A 16,653-nucleotide genomic window follows, 5' to 3' on the forward strand; every position below is an offset into this window, starting at 1 on the left:
TAATCCCACCCCAATATCACAGCGCTTCCCATACTCCTCCTTCAGGCTCCAGACCCTACCCCAAAGTCTTTATTTCCCAGATTCATCTAGGCTAACTTCAGTAAGTACAAAGAAAAGGGCCATACTCAGCAAAAAAAAAAAAAAATCTATTTGGGTTGATAACAAGACAATGTGAATAGATTTAAAATCTATCAGGATAGGTAAACACAGCTTGCCTCCTCATACAACCACATCAAAATTATAACTTAATTGGGCCCTGGCTGGTGTGGCTCAATTGATTGAGTTCCAGCCTGTGAACCAAAGAGTCGTCTGTTTGATTCCCAGTCAGGGTATATGCTTGGGTTGTGAGCCAGGTCCCCAAAGGGGGCGCTTGAGAGGCAACCACACATTGATGTTTCTCTTCCTCTTTCTCCTCCCTTCCCCTCTGTAAAAATAAATAAAGCAAATCTTCAAGAAAAGGAAAAACCTGTAACTACCATCGCTCAAAATCTAGTTGAATGGAAGACTGACAACTATCGAATTAAAGAAACCACGTCCATCCAGACTGGTAGGAGGGGTGGAGACGAGGAATGGGCTGGTCCCACATCCACATGTGGACAAAAATTCAGGAAGGATATCTTGGGAGCGAGAAGTCCCAGCCCCACACCAGGACCCCCAGCCCAGGGTTCCAGTGCCAGGAAAATGAGTCACCATAACTTCTGGCTGCAGAAACTGAGTCAGTGGAAGAAAACTTCTGCAGTCCCAAGCATTTCCTCTTAAAGAATCTACGCAGGAACATGCTCAGACTCACTCCTTCTGAGCTCAAGCACCAGGGCAACAGCTTGAAAGGCAACAGTGGCACACAGGGAGGAAGTGAAGTGCCTGCGTCAATGCTAGAGCTGGGGGACAGCTGTGTTCAGACAGAAAGGTGGGCAGAGGCCATTATTGTCCCTCTTCTGAACTGTGACCCCACAGAGCCACACAGCCAACAGGCTGGTGCCATACCTGAGACTCCATCAACTCGACTAACACAGTTTTCCCCTCCATGGAGATTCCCCTGAGGCTCCATCTTGCCCAACTTATAGCTATTAACAGTGGCTTTTCCATATGAATGGCTAATCTTTCTTTAAGCTTTTTTTAATGGTATTTTAAAAATTTATTTATTCATTTTTAGAGAAAGGGTTAGGGTGAAAAAAAGAGGGGGAGAAACATTGATGAGTGGTTGCCTCTTGCACAACCCTGAAGGGGACCTGGCCCAAAACCCAGGCATGTGCCCTGACTGAGAATCAAACCAGCAACACTTTGGCTTGCAGGCCCACACTCAATCCACTGAGCTACACCAGCCAGGAAGTAAATGGCCAGTCTTGACTCATGTTTCCCAACTTCCTAAATCCTATCAAACAAGCCAGCTTCAGTGAGCCCCCACTGCCCTTATCAACTGCCAAGTGGCCCCAGCCCTGGCACTAGCAGCAACCAGCCTAGATTCACAGCTTGGCTTTGCCTGGGAATCTTCAAGCCCAGCACAAGTAGCAGCCATTTCAAATTGCTTTATAGCTCAGGCAGGGTGTCCCCGGGCAAAACACAGGTGGGCGCTGAACTTGGCCTGTACCACCTGGGACACCTCAGGGCCAGCACAGCCAGTGGACAGCTACAGACCACTGCACAGCTGACCTTGCCCCTGCACAGCTGACCCTCCACAGAGGGCAGAGGTTGGTGGTCAGTTGTCACAGCCAATCCTTGCAGCTGACTGCCCTCAGTAAGTCCCTCCCATTGACTTGCCAGTAGCAACCAAGGTTCAACTACTAGAGGATGGTGTACTCAGCCCACATAAAGGGTGCACCTCGAGTACCCAGCCTGGGTGATATGGAAGGCTGTGCCACTGGATGCTACAGGACACCTGCTACTTTAGGCCATGCTACAAAGATAAGGAGTCAAAGCAGCCCCTACCTAATACATAGACACAAACACAGGGAGGCTGCCAAAATGAGTGGACAAAGAAACATGGCCCAAATGAAAGAACAGATCAAAACTCCAGAAAAAAAGCCTAAATAAAATGGAGATAAACAATCTATGAGATGCTGAGTTCAAAACACTGGTTATAAGGATGCTCGAGGAAGTTAATGAGGACCTCATTAAAAAAATCAAGTTATAAATAAAGGATACACTAATTGAAATGAAGAACAATTTACAAGGACACAATAGTAGAGTGAATGAAGCCAAGAATCCAATCAATGATTTGCAACATAAGGAAGAAAAAAAACAGTCAGAACAACAAGAAGAAAAAATAATAAAAAAAATGAGGATAGTGTAAGCAGCTCCTAGGACAACTTCAAGCATTTGAACATTTACATCATAGGGGTGTCAGAGGAGAAGAGAAATAGCAAGAAAGTGAAACTGTATTTGAAAAAATAATGAAAGAAAACTTTTCTAATTGGGTGAAGGAAATAGACATGCAAGGTTAGGAAGCACAGAGAGTCCCAAACAAAATAGATGCAAATAAGCCCACTCCAAGACACATCATAATTAAAATGCCAAAGGTTAAAGATAAGGAGAGAATCTTAAAAACAGTAAGAGAAAAAGCAGTTACTTACCTACAGAGGCAGTCCCCATAAGACTGTCAGCTGATTTCTCAAAAGAAACTTTGCAGGCCAGAAGAGATTGTCAACAAATATTCAAAGTCATGAAAAGCAGGGACCTACAGCCAAGATTGCTCTACCCAGCAAAGCTATCATTTAGAATCGAAGGGCAGATAAAGAGCTTCCCAGACAAGAAAAAATGGAAGGAATTCATCATCACCAAATCATTATTATATGAAATTTAAAAGGGATTTATTTAAGAAAAAGACCAAAACTATGAACAACAGATACACACATACCTATTAACAATTGAATGTAAAAAAAAAAAAAACTAAGTAAACAAGAACAGAGGCAGAATCATGGATTTGAAGAGAGTTTTGATAGTTGCCAGATGAGAGGGGTTTTAAGGGAATGGGTGAAGACACGAGGGGATTAAGAAGTACAAATTGGTAGTTAAAACAGTCACAAGGATGTAAAGTACAGAGGAGGCAATATAGTCAATAATACTGTAATAATGGTGTATGGGGCTAGGCAGCTACTGGAAATATCAGGGAGACGACTTTGTAAAGTACATGATTGTCTGGCCACTGTGCTGTACACCTGAAACAAATACAAAGTAATATTGAATGTAAGCTGTAATTGAAAAATAAAATTTTTTAAAAGAAAAAAATGTGCCAGGAAATATGAACAAGAGGGGGAATGCCAGAAGACAAGGGGAAAGAGCCAGTAGGTCTGGGGAAAAGACTGTGTGGAGACAGAGGCAGCCCTACTGGGTGTGCCCCTTTTCTTCTCTCTGGCTCTTTTAGATAAGACCAGCGGTTCTGTCTCCTCTCCTCTCCCTGCACTCTGGGCAGCCCCAGCCCACACGCTGGGAGCATGTCGATCCAGGAGAATGAGAACACAAGACCCCAGCAGCTTTGGTCATGGATCTCCAAGCCCCAAAGGGACTTAGCAAAGTCCATTCTAACTGGGGCTCCAGGAGGTAAGAAGGGTTAACAGAAGTCAGTGAAAAGAGGGGGAAGAGCCCTGGCCAGGTAGCTTAGTAGGTGGGAGTGTCAGCCCCAATGAACCAAGGTGGAGGGTTCAATCCCCTCTCAGGGTACTCACAAGAATCAACCAATGGGTCCATCAATGGGTGGAACAACAGCTCACTCTCTTGCTCTCTCTCAAATTAATACACTAAAAGGGGGGGGGAGAAGGGAGGAAAAGGAGAATAGGATCAGGAGTGGGGGTGGAGGGTGCAAAAGATGCATATCTGCTGTCTAGGAGGAGTTTGTGGAGGGTCTGTAGTCACTGAGGTCCCCTCTGTGTTAAATTATGAACCCTGGTCTGGGCCTCTTCTACCAGGCAGAGAGGAACCTGCAACACGGGAGTCATGGGGCACTCCTGTGGTTCTTGGACTCTGACCCCTAGTCCAAGGGGCTTTCAGTGACAGGGAGACACTGGTAACATTTTAACCAGTAGGCAGAACTGATCCCCAGCCCAGTGGGGCCTCATGCCTCTGGCAGCCTGACCTGTGGAGCAGATCAGCAGAGCCCAACAGGGGTGCTGCAGCATGGAGGGTACGGCCAGAGCGGCTCCTCCAGGCTGAGTCAAGCTACAGGACCTAAGGACCTGGGTGAAGTAGAAACTGGAGGAGCTGAGGAAACTCAGAGGAGGGGATGGAAAATCCAGCAATTGGAAGGACAACAACAGGGACCTTAGAAAGGGGACTGGGTGATTCTAGGCCTGAATAATGAGGTATCGAGGTGGAGGCAGAGGTTGAGGCAGAGGGGAGTCAGCAGCAAAAGGCAACAAGTTGGGCAGTGTGGGGATCAGACAGCTGGACTCGAGCCTGCAGTTAGTCAGACCTGGGTGTGAATCCCGTCTCTGTTACTTAGGAGCTGTATGATATTGGGCAATTTATTTAGTCTTTCTCGGCTTCTCTCTTTCCTTATCTGTAAAATGAGGATCATTGTAGAGCATTTAACAATACCTGCTTGATAGGATCCTGGTGACTATGTAAGATACTGTATGCATAATGCCCAGTTCATAAGTAGTACTCCACAAAAAACTGGGGAGCTGAGGGAAGAAATAGAGGGTGTGCTGAGATAAAGCGGGGAGAGCCAGGTGCCTATGCGGTCCCCTTCTACTGCAGGGCCAGCGGGGTACCTGCGGCGGGCCAGTGTAGCCCAACTGACCCAGGAGGTGGGCACAGCCTTCTTCCAGAGGCAGCAGCTGTCAGCCGCAATGGCAGACACCTTCCTGGAACACCTCTGCCTGCTGGACATCGACTCAGAGCCCGTGGCTGCTCGAAGTACCAGCATCATCGCCACCATTGGTGAGCACCCTCTGTCCCCTAAAGCACTGCAGGGCTTCTCCGTTGTCGCAGGGCTTTTCAAGGTGCTTCCTCATCTTTTGTCTCCTTTGATACTTCATAAATCATTCATTCAGCAACAATTTTTAAAGGTTTTACTTATTTATTTTTAGAGAGAGGAAGGGAGAGAGAAAGCGAGGGAGAGAAGCATTGATGTGAGAGAGAAACATCAATCTGTTGCTTCTAATATGTGCCCCAACAGGACAGAACCGAAAGAAACCCAGGCGCATGACCTGGCTGGAGATTGGACTACAGACCTTTTGATCTGTGGGAGGATGCCCAGCAACAGAGCCACATGGGTCAGGGTGTCATTCCGCAAATATTTGTTGAGCACTTGGTAGATAAGGCTTTGGGGGAACAGTGAAATGGACAAAAATCACTACTCTTGGGGAGCTGACAATCTAGCCAGGTGAGGTGATAAATAATAAGCACAATAAATTACTTATGTTAGAAAGTGATAAATAAGAGGGGAGACCCCCCAAACAGAATTTATTTATTAAAAATTGTGTGTTTATTCTTACATGTTTCATTCAATCACCTTCAAAGTTCTCTCCATTTGATACAATATACCTATCAAGAAGTTTTCTCCACCGCTCAAAACGTTTTTTTTAACTTGCTGATTTTGATGCCTTTTAAGTGTTTCTGCCAATTTTTAAAAATATATTTTATTGCCCTGGCTGGTGTAGCTCAGTGGACTGAGCACAGGCCTGTGAAGCAAAGGATCGCAGTTCAATTCCCAGTCAGGGCACATGCCTGGGTTGCAGGCTGGTTCCCTGCAGGCCAGTTCCCAGCAGGGGACACATGAAAGGCAACCATACATTGATGTTTCTCTCCCTCCCTCCTTCCCCTCTAAAGATAAATAAAATCTAATATATATATATATTTTTTTATTGATTATGCCATTACAGATGTCCCATTTCTCACTCATTCCCCTCCACCCTGCACACCCCCTTCCCCCACCATCCCCCCCTTTACTTTATGTCCATGTGTCAAAAATTCTTTAGATTCTATATTTCCCCTACTATTCTTGCCCTCCCCCCATCTATTTTCTACCTACCATCTATGCTACTTATTCTCTGTATCTTCTTCCCCCTTCTCCTCCTCCCACTCCCCTGTTGCTAACCCTCCATGTGATCTCCATTTCTATGGTTCTGTTCCTGATCTAGCTGTCCGCTTAATTTGCTTTTGTCTTAGGTGTGGTTGTTAATAACTGTGAGTTTACTGTCCTTTCACTGTTCCTATTTTTTATCTTCTTTTTCTTAGATAAGTCCCTTTAACATTTCATATAATAAGGGCTTGGTGATGATGAACTCCTTGAATTTGATCTTATCTGAGAAGTACTTTATCTGTATGACCAATGACACTCAAATACGGAACAGGCTGACAGGGTCCAGAGGGGAGAGGGGAGAGAATCATAGGGGAAAAGGGGATGAACTCACATGAACAAATATAAAGGACACATGGACAATAACTAAGGTGGAGAGTGGAAATGGGAGGGAGGTGGGGAGCACTGGGTGGGGGACAGGGCTGGGAATATAAGACAGAAAACTGTACTTGAACAAGAATTAAATAAAAAAATTTTAAAAAGTGCTTTATCTGCCCTTCCATTCTAAATGAAAGCTTTGCTGGATAGAGCAATCTTGGATGTAGGTCTTTGGATTTCATGACTTGGAATACTTCTTTCCAGCCCCTTCTTGCCTGTAAGGTCTCTTTTGAGAAATCAGCTGACAGTCTGATGGGTACTCCTTTGTAGGTGACTGTCCCCTTATCTCTTGCTGCTTCTAGGATTCTCTCCTTCATTTTTATCTTGGCCAATGTAATTATGATGTACCTTGGTGTGTTCCTTCTTGGGTCCAACTTCTTTGGGACTCTCTGAGCTTCCTGGATTTCCTGGAAGTCTATTTCCTTTGCCAGACTGGGGAAGTTCTCCTTTATTATTTGTTCAAATAAGTTTTCCACTTGTTGCTCTTCCTCTTTCCCTCCTGGTACCCTATAATTCAGATGTTGGAACACATCTGAATTAAAGATATCCTGGAGGTTCCTAAGCCTCTCTTCAATTTTTTGAATTTTGTTTCTTCATTCTTTTTAGTTTGGTCATTTTTTTTCTTCCCTCTGGTCCACTCCACTGATTTGAGTCCCAGTTTCCTTCCCATCACTCTTGGTTCCCTGTGCATTTTGCTTCATTTCACTTAGTGTAGCCTTCATTTTTTCATCTAATTTGTGACTAAAATCAACCAGTTCTGTGAACATCCTGATCACCAGTGTTTTGAACTGTGCATCTGATAGGTTGGCTATCTCTTGGTCACTTAGTTGTATTATTTCTGGAGCTTTGATCTGTTCTTCCATTTGGGCCATAATTTTTTGGTCAGGTTGCACCTGTTACGTTTGAGGGGTGGAGCCTTAGGTGTTCACCAGGGCGGGGCAACCTGATCCTGGGTTGTGACGCTGTATGTGGGAGTGGGGTCAGAGAGGGCAATGGCATTTTTTCTGCTTTTGCTTGAATTTCGGTCCCCTCTGCTGCTTCCCACAAGCAAATTGGGCCCTTCTGGTACTGGTTCCCAGGTGTGTGGGCTTGTGCACCCTCCAGGACCCTGTGGGTCTCTCCAACAAACTCTCTGTGAGCCTGGGAGCTTCTCCTGGCACCTCGACCCCTGAAAGTTTTTCCAACTGGTGCTTTTAGGCTTTAATTCCCATTGCAGGGGCCCTGGTTTGCGCAGTCTGTCTCACTAATTGCTCCTTTGCATGGTTTATCTGCGTGTGAATGTGTGACTGCGGTCAGCCAGCCACCTTGCGCCCTCACTAGGTCCACCCATTGCCACCCCATGCCTGGGATCTGCCAACTGCCACCTGAGCACCTGGGTCAGACTGGCCACTTTTTCCTGTGCGACCCCCCTCACCAGCCGCCGACTTCGCCCCTCTTATTGATCTGGCTGAATAGTTCATTGTTGTCAGAGTTCGGTACAGTTCAATTTTCTGTCTGTTTTGGTTGCATTTTTGTTACTATATCTTTGTTGTCTTTAATCTTGGTTGTGCAAGGAGGTACAGTATTTCCACCTATGCCTCCATCTTGGCCGGAAGTCTCTGCCTTTTTTTGTTTCATCTCTTCTACATCAACAAAATGTTTCCCTCTGAGGACATTTTTCACCCAGGGAAACAAAGAAAGTAGCTAAAGGCATGATTTGGATGAATAGGGAAGGTGGGGCATGGTGGTCATGCTGTTTTTTTTGGTCAAAAACTGCTGAACACTCAGTGCAGTGTGGGCAGGTGCACTTGTAAATTGCCCATGATGAAATGGGTGAATGTTGTGAAAGAGTTTTCAAAACAATTCATGCCCTGGCTGGTGTAACTCAGTGAACCAAAGTGCCCGCGCTATGAACCAAAGGGTCACTGGTTCAATTCCCAGTCAGGGCACATGCCTGGGTTGCGGGCCGGGTTCCCAGTGGGGGCCATGTGAGAGGCAATCACACACTGACATTTCTCTCCCTCTTAGTCTCCTTCCCTTCCCCTCTCTCTCTAAAAATAAATAAATAAAATATTTTTTAAAAAATTCACTAAACCCTCACACAGCCTGTCATAACAACACCTGGTGGTACACCGATACAGATGTGTTTCTAGAACACTCATCTAGCAGGAAAAATTGGTACTACAAGAGATCTGCCATCCAGAAGATCATTCTGGTTTTTGAGGGTCGCCCTTCTATTGACCTGGCTGGTATGGCTCAGTTGGTTGGAGCATCATCCAGTAACTGGAGCCTACGAGTCAAACCTCCAGTCTGGGAGCACACAAGAGGCAACCAACTGATATTTCTCTCTCATATCGATGTTACTTCTCCCTTCCTCTCTCCCCAAAAGCAATGAAAAAAGTCTTTGGGTGAGGATAAAAATCATACTAATACTAATACTAAGAGAAAGTGATTAATACTATGAAAGAAAAAACAATAGAGCATGCTGAAGGTTGTCAAAGATGCCAGGGCAGCAGGTGGTCTGCAGTCCTACAATCAGAGACTATCAGAGAAGCCATTATTTAAAAAATTAGACCTGAGCAAAGATTTGAAGGAAATGAGAGGATGATGGATTCAAACGTCTAGGGAAGAGCGCTCTAGGCAAAGGGAATGGTTGGCTTGAAGACCCCAAGTCAAGAAGGCTGGGATGGTCAGACACCATCAAGGGAGAGAGGAGTAGGGAAAATATAGGGATTTCAGGGGAGGGTAAGATCGTGTAGGACTTGGTAGGGTTCTTAGAATTTGAGTTGGGTTCCTGAGACTAAAATGGAAGACTACGGGAGAGTTTTGTTCTCCTACTCATGTTTTACACAACCACTCTGGCTGCCATATGGAAAACATGTCGGAGGTGGGTTTGGAAGGAGGCGCAGAAGCTGCTCCCGCTGTATTTCCAAGTCAGACCAGGTAGTGGCAGTGGAGGTGGTGAGAAATCATCAGATCCTACTGAATGTAAACTGTAATTAAAAAATAACATTTAAAGCCCTGGCTGGCGTAGCTCAGTGGATTGAGCGTGGGCCTGCGAACCAGACGATCGCGGTTCAATTCCCAGTCAGGGCACATGCCAGGGTTGCAGGTTGGTTCCCTGCAGGCCAACTCCCAGCAGGGGACGCACAAAAAGCAACCATACATTGATGTTTCTCTCCCTCTCTCCTTCCCTCTAAAGATAAATAAACAAATAAAAAATATTTTAAAAAAATAAAAATAACATTTAAATTTAAAAAAGATGCAGTCAGATTCTGAATGCATTTTGAAGAGCTTCCCAATGGATTAGATGTAGGGTAGGGCAAGGGTAAGGAGTGAAGGATGACACCAAGGCTTTAGGTCTGAGGACTAAAAGGATGCATTATCAGCTGAGCAGGAAAGAGTGTTGTGGAAAGGTCGGGGGGAGGAGAGCAGGTGTTCAGTTTGGGGAAAGGTGACTTTGAGATGCATATTAGACATGCAAGTGTGACACAGAATAGGCAATCAAAACGCAGGTCCAGGTGTGGAAAAGAGGTCTGCATTGAAGATATAAATTTGGGAAACAAAATTGGAGATATAAATTGTCAGCATATAGATGGTATTTAAAGTCATAGAACTGTTTGAGACCATCAACGGAATGAAAGCAAAATGACAAAGAGGATGGGACATCTAATGTTAAGGGCGGGGAGGAGCAAGTGAGACTGAGAAGGAGAGCGAGCGAGGCGAGAGGGTGTTCAGAGCATGGTGTCCCAGAGGACAAGTGAGGAAGGTACGTCAAGGACACGTGTCCAGTGCTGCCAATGGGCCAGCCAAGATAAGGACTGAGAATTGACCATTAGATTTAGCAACAACACTGAGATTCTTGGTAACCTTGACAAGGACAAAGGCAGTGGAGGGGGCAGGGGTTGTGGACACCTGACTAGAGTTGGAACGAAGAATAGGAGGGGACTGGAGGCAGCAAGTGCAGAAAATTCTCACAATGAGTTTTGCTGCTAAAGGGAGCAAAGAAATGGGACTGCAGCTGGAGGGGGAATTGGGAATAAGAGAATTTTTTTTGATGAAAGAAATAACAGGTTTAACATGCTGATGAGAATGACCCAATTAAAAGGAAAACATTGATGGCATAGAGGACTGGAGAGTGGCCGAATCTGTCTTTGAGCAGGTGAGCAAGAGGATCTAATGTGAAAGTACAAGAAATGGCTTTGGCCTTGGTTGGTGTGGCTCAGTTGGTTGGGTGTCATCTGGCAAACCAAAAGGTTGTGGGTTTGATTCCTGATCAGGGCACATGCCCGGGTTAGGGGTTCAGTCCCTAATCAAGGCGAGGGCAGGAAGTGACGGATGGATGTTTCTCTCTCGCATCAGTGATTCTCTCTCTTTCTCTTTCTCTCTCCCTTCCCCTCTCTCTAGAATCAATAAAAGGGGAAAAAAGGAATTGGCTTTAGCCCTGGCTGGTGTGACTCAGTGGACTGAGTGCCTGCCTGTGAACCAAAAGGTTGTGGTTCAATTCCCAGTCAAGGAACATGCCTGGGTTGTGGGCTGGGTTTCTCGCACATTGATGTTTCTCCCCTCTTTGAAAGGAAAGAAAGAATTAGCTTTAGGTAGTGGCTGGAGAGCTTGGCTCTCAGTTACACAGCTGAGTAACTGTCAACAAGCTTCTTGCCCTGTCAACAAGCAGAAATGGGGTCCAACTCAACTCTCCTCAGTCAGAATGAGGCCTATCAGCTCTACAGCCCGGTACCCATCCCCTGCTGTGCCTGGCTCATACACTGGGGTTACCCCCAAACTGCAGCGCTTACATCACTGCAGACAGTTACCTCATTCAGACCTAGCTGAGGACCCCCCCTCCAAGCGTCTCCTCTTCCACTCAGGGCTACCTCGAAAGGTGTTGGCTGGAGAGAGGAATGCAGTTTTTGACTTGTGTTGGTTGGTCAGGAAATAAAGGTCAGGTAACAAAACCTCTGTGGCACGCGGTGTCTCAGAGGGTGGTGGTTGTCTCTCAGGTTTGGGGAGCAAGTTGTCTGAGTGAACTGTCTGGTTTTAGGGCCGGCATCTCGCTCCGTAGAGCGCCTCAAGGAGATGATCAAGGCCGGGATGAACATTGCTCGCCTCAACTTCTCCCATGGCTCTCATGAGGTTCGGGAAGGGGCCACAGGAGGCGGCGGGGTTAGAAGATGCCTCGAGGTCCTGGCCACCTTCCCTTGAAATCTCCACTCGATTCTGTCACCAGTACCACGCTGAGTCCATCGCCAATGTCCGAGAGGCGGTGGAGAGCTTCGCAGCTTCCCCGCTCAGCTACCCACCGGTGGCCATCGCTCTGGATACCAAAGGACCAGAGATTCGCACCGGGATCCTGCGGGGGGTGAGAGGCGGTCCCGTCGGGTCCAGTCGGTGGGGCACTGACTGCAGGGCGTGGAGTCAGTTGCCCGGGGCGCGGGGTGGGGGGGGGNGGGGGGGGGGGGGGGGGGGGGGAAGCGCAGGGAGGGGCCGACCTCGGGCTCGTGGCTCTGCCCCCAGGGCCCAGAGTCGGAAGTGGAGCTAGTGAAGGGCTCCCGGGTGCTGGTGACCGTGGACCCGACGTTCCAGACGCGAGGAGACGCGAACACCGTGTGGGTGGACTACCCCAACATCCTCAGGGTAGTGCCGGTGGGGGGCCGCATCTACATCGACGACGGGCTCATCTCCCTAGTGGTCACGAAAATCGGTACGGACGCGCCTCCCGCCCCCGCACCAGCCGAGCTGAGCGCGCGCTCTCCCCGCGGGCTCCTGCGTCTGCCCGGCGCACCCGGCTCGTCCAGACTCCTGGGCTCACCCTGGTTCGGGGCTGGACTGGCGGGGCAGCCGTTTCTTCCACAGAAGTCCACCCGGTGCCCGTTCAGTGTGGAACCCAGGCCGAGGGCAGACGGCCGACTGGAACGGAACGCGGCTTCTCATCCCTTGAGGGGTCCAAGCCCCTGTTCCCTACGCCGCGGCTCTACTCGCGGCCTCGCCCCCGACCTAGGCTGGCCCTTTCCATGCCCACAGGCCCTGAGGGACTGGAGACCGAGGTGGAGAATGGCGGCGTCCTGGGCAGCCGGAAGGGCGTGAACTTGCCGGGCGCCCAGGTGGACTTGCCAGGGCTGTCGGAGCAAGATGCCCGGGACCTGCGCTTTGGGGTGGAGCATGGCGTAGACATCATCTTTGCCTCCTTCGTGCGGAAAGCCAGCGATGTGGCTGCGGTCCGAGCTGCTCTGGGGCCAGAAGGACAGGCCATCAAGATCATTAGCAAAATCGAGAACCACGAAGGCGTGAAGAAGTGAGGCTTGGCCTTTGTTCCCTATCAGGCCCTTAACAGCCCCATAGCTCCTCCTCTTCTCCCATCTCCTTTCCCCAGCTTCTCCTGGCTCTTCCCCAGCCCTGACTGCCCCAACCACCCAGGTTTGATGAAATCCTGGAGGTGAGCGATGGCATCATGGTGGCACGGGGTGATCTGGGCATCGAGATCCCAGCGGAGAAGGTTTTCCTAGCTCAGAAGATGATGATTGGACGTTGCAATTTGGCGGGCAAACCAGTTGTCTGTGCCACACAGGTATGGAGTGAGCCTGAAGAGGGCAGGGGCACTTTGTGGCTTTGGGGACACCTGAGGGTGAATGCCTGCACCTTAGTGCTATAGCACATTTTGCTGTCCAGTGTTTGATCCTCAAACAATGAAGCTAGAGAGATACTGTGAGCCCCTTTTTCAAATAAGGACGCCTTTTGTGGTTGTAACCCTGGCTTTCAGGGCACTCTGAGAGTGTGGATGTCAGAGAAGTAGCTTCCCTGATCAGAGTGTGGCTCCCGCAGCTCTGACATCCAGATGTCCCCCAGATGCTGGAGAGCATGATCAGTAAGCCCCGGCCAACACGGGCAGAGACGAGCGATGTGGCCAACGCTGTGCTGGATGGTGCAGACTGCATCATGCTGTCGGGGGAAACTGCCAAAGGCAGATTTCCCGTGGAGGCCGTAAGGATGCAGCATGCGGTAGGAGCTCATGATGCAAGGAAGATGGGCTGGACAGCCAAATCCCTGCAAAACCCAGCGCCCCTGCCCAAGCCTGACCTCCTGGTGCCTGCAGATTGCCCGGGAGGCAGAGGCCGCAGTCTACCACCGGCAGTTGTTTGAGGAGCTGCGCCGGGCAGCACCGCTGAGCCGTGATCCCACTGAAGTCACTGCCATTGGCGCTGTGGAGGCTTCCTTCAAGTGCTGTGCTTCGGCCATTGTCGTGCTGACCACAACTGGCCGGTGAGAGGGACTCCGTGAGCACCAAGACAAGCCTTTGGGTCAGGGGTGGGTGGGGATGGGTCACAGGCTTGGGTTATGTCTTGTCATCGGAGATGAAGACTATCATTCTGGGGCAAGAGGAGAGGTAGCTGTGAAATCTGGGGCTGGAAGAGGCGGACCTGGAGCACACAGGAACTGCACCAGTGAGCTCCAGGGGTCAAAGGGGAAGGTACATCACTGGACACATTGGCTTCCAGGCCATTTGGGCTCCTGGGCTCAGGAGCAAGTCCTTTGCATTTGGCCCACAAAGCCTTATCCTGCCTGGGTGTTGCAGAAGGGCCCAAAAGGTCTGAGTTCAAGTCTTTGCTCTGAAATGACACCTTGGGTAGGTTACCCAGGAGGTTACACTTCCTCGTGGGCTTGCGAGGATTAACCAGAGACTTTTTAAAGGTAAGTACTATATACATCTTCTCAGAAAGGTTTTGTTTCTCAAAGAAGTTTTTCATTCCTATTTCATTTGATGACGTATCCTTCATTACATCTTTCTTGTGTGGTAAGAAAGAGGAGTATTATTTTTTTTAAGATTTTATTTATTTATCTTTAGAGGGGGAAAGGAAGGAGAGAGAGAGAGAGAAACATCAGTGTATGGTTGCCTCTCGTGAGTTCCCTGCTGGGAACTGGCCTGCAACCCAGGCGTGTGCCCCAACTGGGAATTGAACCACGATCCTCTGGTTCGCAGGCCCGCGCGCAATCCACTGAGCTACACCAGCCAGGGCAAAAGGGGAATATTCTTATACCCACTTAACAGGCAAGAAAAACCAAGGCCCAGAAAAATATGACCAACCCAACTTGGGTCACACAGCTTCTCACCGACAACTGGAACCAGAACCCAAACTCTGGTTTCCTGATTCGTCTCTCTCTCACTGTCTGGGGTGATCTTCTCTGTCTCCTTCAGCTCAGCCCAGCTTCTGTCTCGGTACCGACCTCGGGCAGCGGTCATTGCTGTCACCCGCTCTGCTCAGGCTGCCCGCCAGGCCCATCTATGCCGAGGAGTCTTTCCCTTGCTTTACCGTGAACCTCCAGAGGCCATCTGGGCAGATGATGTGGATCGCCGGGTTCAATTTGGCATTGAAAGTGGTGAGTCCTCTAGACTTCCTCCCCACCCACTCTGGGTTTGTATCATGACCCCCGCTCCCCACTTTCCACACCCACTCGAAGGGCCTTGCCTCTATCCTCTGGTCCCAGATTTACCGTGAGGTTCAGTAACACTCAGATATTTTGGCCTCCATGGGACGTGCAGAAAGGAAGAGGGTAGAGGGAGAGAGGTCAAGACCTTTCCCAAGAAGTCAGCCCAGCTGTCGCCTGCACCAGGTGGCTGAAGCCCAAGTGCGACATGAGGAGCAGGAGGTGAAAGGAGAAAGGGGACCTAGTCCCCTGCTGCCAGAACGAAAGTCTATTTTGAAACTGGCTATGATCATACTCCACCTCTTCCTACTGGCCTAGCAATACAGGTGGACAAATTTGCTGCTTAGCAACACCTCCATGCCATCCACAGACATACCTGCAGTTCTGATATAATGCAGCAGTCACATTTCTTGTGGCGCTACCTGTGGCATAGGTGACACAGTTTGCCTCAGGCCCCTACAGGGAGGGTGGCCCTGAGGAAGTAGAAGGTGGTAGCTGGTTGTCATTACAGGGCTGGCCTGGGTCTCTCAATGGTTGATGGGTATCTTCTTTCCCTACCCCAGGAAAGCTTCGTGGCTTCCTCTACGTTGGAGACCTCGTGATTGTGGTGACAGGCTGGCGACCTGGCTCTGGCTATACCAACATCATGCGAGTGCTGAGTGTGTCCTGAGATGCCCCTCCCCCTCTGACCCAGCCAGCTCTGGACCCCGTCCTCCGACTCCACGCCACCCACACCCCTCATCTGTTTTGTCTGCTCCCGTCCTCCCCGCTGGAGGCCACATCTGCCATCCAGCCACACCCTTGGGTGCCCGTTCCACACAGGCCCTCAGAGTCTGGCCGTCTGGCAGCCCCAGGGGTGCCCCAGTATTCTTAGCTGGACCCTGAGATGCTCTGAGCCTTTAATCCCAGCTTAACTGGTTAATTCTATTTCCCTAGGCTTCCTGCACCTGGAGGTGGGGGAGAGGAGAACAGGGCAGTTGAGTCCAACCTCCACAAAACCACTATTTTAGAAATATTTCATATCCATAGAGTCTGATGTTCTTGCACGTGGCCTTCACAGTCATCTGATTCTCTCCCAAGGACAGTGCCACTTCTTCCTTCATTGTAACTAATAGTGACGTCAAAGCCCCGCTGTCCGGGGCAAGGTGGGGTAGATGGATCCTGGGAGCACATCTCGTCACCATCTTCACAACTTCTACTAGGAGGCCACTTTCTGGCTGCTCTGAGGGCCGTCTCATGTCTTGTGGGGTGAGGTGCCTCCTTCTGCACCCAGAAATTCCTTCTTTGTTCCCACACACAAACCAGGAGCCAAAATTAGTGTCTCTATTTTCTTTTTTTAAACCCAGTTATTTGGAAGCAATTATAAAACCTTCCCCACATACCTAGTATTCCAGAAGTCCTTACCCAGAAGAAAGTGAGCTTTGGGATCCCAGCCCCACATTCTTTAATGCTGTACAGTTGGAGTGGCCACAACGGGGTGGGGGGGGTTCTGTTGTCCCTGAGAAGGCGGGGCGCTGGCTAGCCCGCCCTTTCGTGGGCTCAGGTGCCTTGGGCCCTCACCTTACTCTAGCACCAACAGCAAACTCAGTAGGGAAAAAACCCAAAAGGAAGAACATCCCCCACCTCCCCTGCCTCAGATGGCCCTTCTGCCCCCACCTAAATAGGAAGAGGGTTCCAGGACTGCTGCTGATGGAGCTGGGCCAGGACCACCGGACCTGGCATAGGGGAGGGGGTGTCGCCCCTTCCTGGCTCCCTACCAGGAGGGGATGGAAGGGATGGATAAAGAAATTGGTCAATAAAATGCATTGATAAGAAATAAAATTAGCAAACGAATAAATATAATTATTAAATAATTGAAT

At 49.1% G+C, this 16,653-nt stretch overlaps 1 protein-coding gene across 2 annotated transcripts; it reads left to right on the forward strand.

Moving 5' to 3' along the window:
• Positions 1-3,405: 3,405 nt before the first annotated feature.
• Positions 3,406-16,615, forward strand: PKLR (pyruvate kinase L/R). 2 transcript variants are annotated; one of them, XM_037050563.1, is made up of 11 exons: positions 3,406-3,537; positions 4,693-4,875; positions 11,415-11,506; positions 11,601-11,732; positions 11,888-12,074; positions 12,395-12,665; positions 12,788-12,938; positions 13,217-13,369; positions 13,464-13,630; positions 14,565-14,746; positions 15,358-16,615. In XM_037050563.1, the coding sequence occupies exons 1-11, from the start codon at positions 3,432-3,434 to the stop codon at positions 15,462-15,464; spliced, it is 1,731 nt and encodes a 576-aa protein (XP_036906458.1). In that variant the 5' UTR covers positions 3,406-3,431; the 3' UTR covers positions 15,465-16,615. The 2 variants fall into 2 exon arrangements, with proteins under 2 accessions (XP_036906458.1, XP_036906459.1); XM_037050564.1 differs by lacking the exon at positions 3,406-3,537 and adding an exon at positions 4,081-4,117.
• The last annotated feature ends 38 nt before the right edge of the window (positions 16,616-16,653 follow it).

This window comes from Sturnira hondurensis, unplaced genomic scaffold (genome assembly GCF_014824575.4).
Source record: "Sturnira hondurensis isolate 20B ecotype Veracruz unplaced genomic scaffold, ASM1482457v3 Scaffold0006829, whole genome shotgun sequence".
NCBI lineage: Eukaryota > Metazoa > Chordata > Mammalia > Chiroptera > Phyllostomidae > Sturnira > Sturnira hondurensis.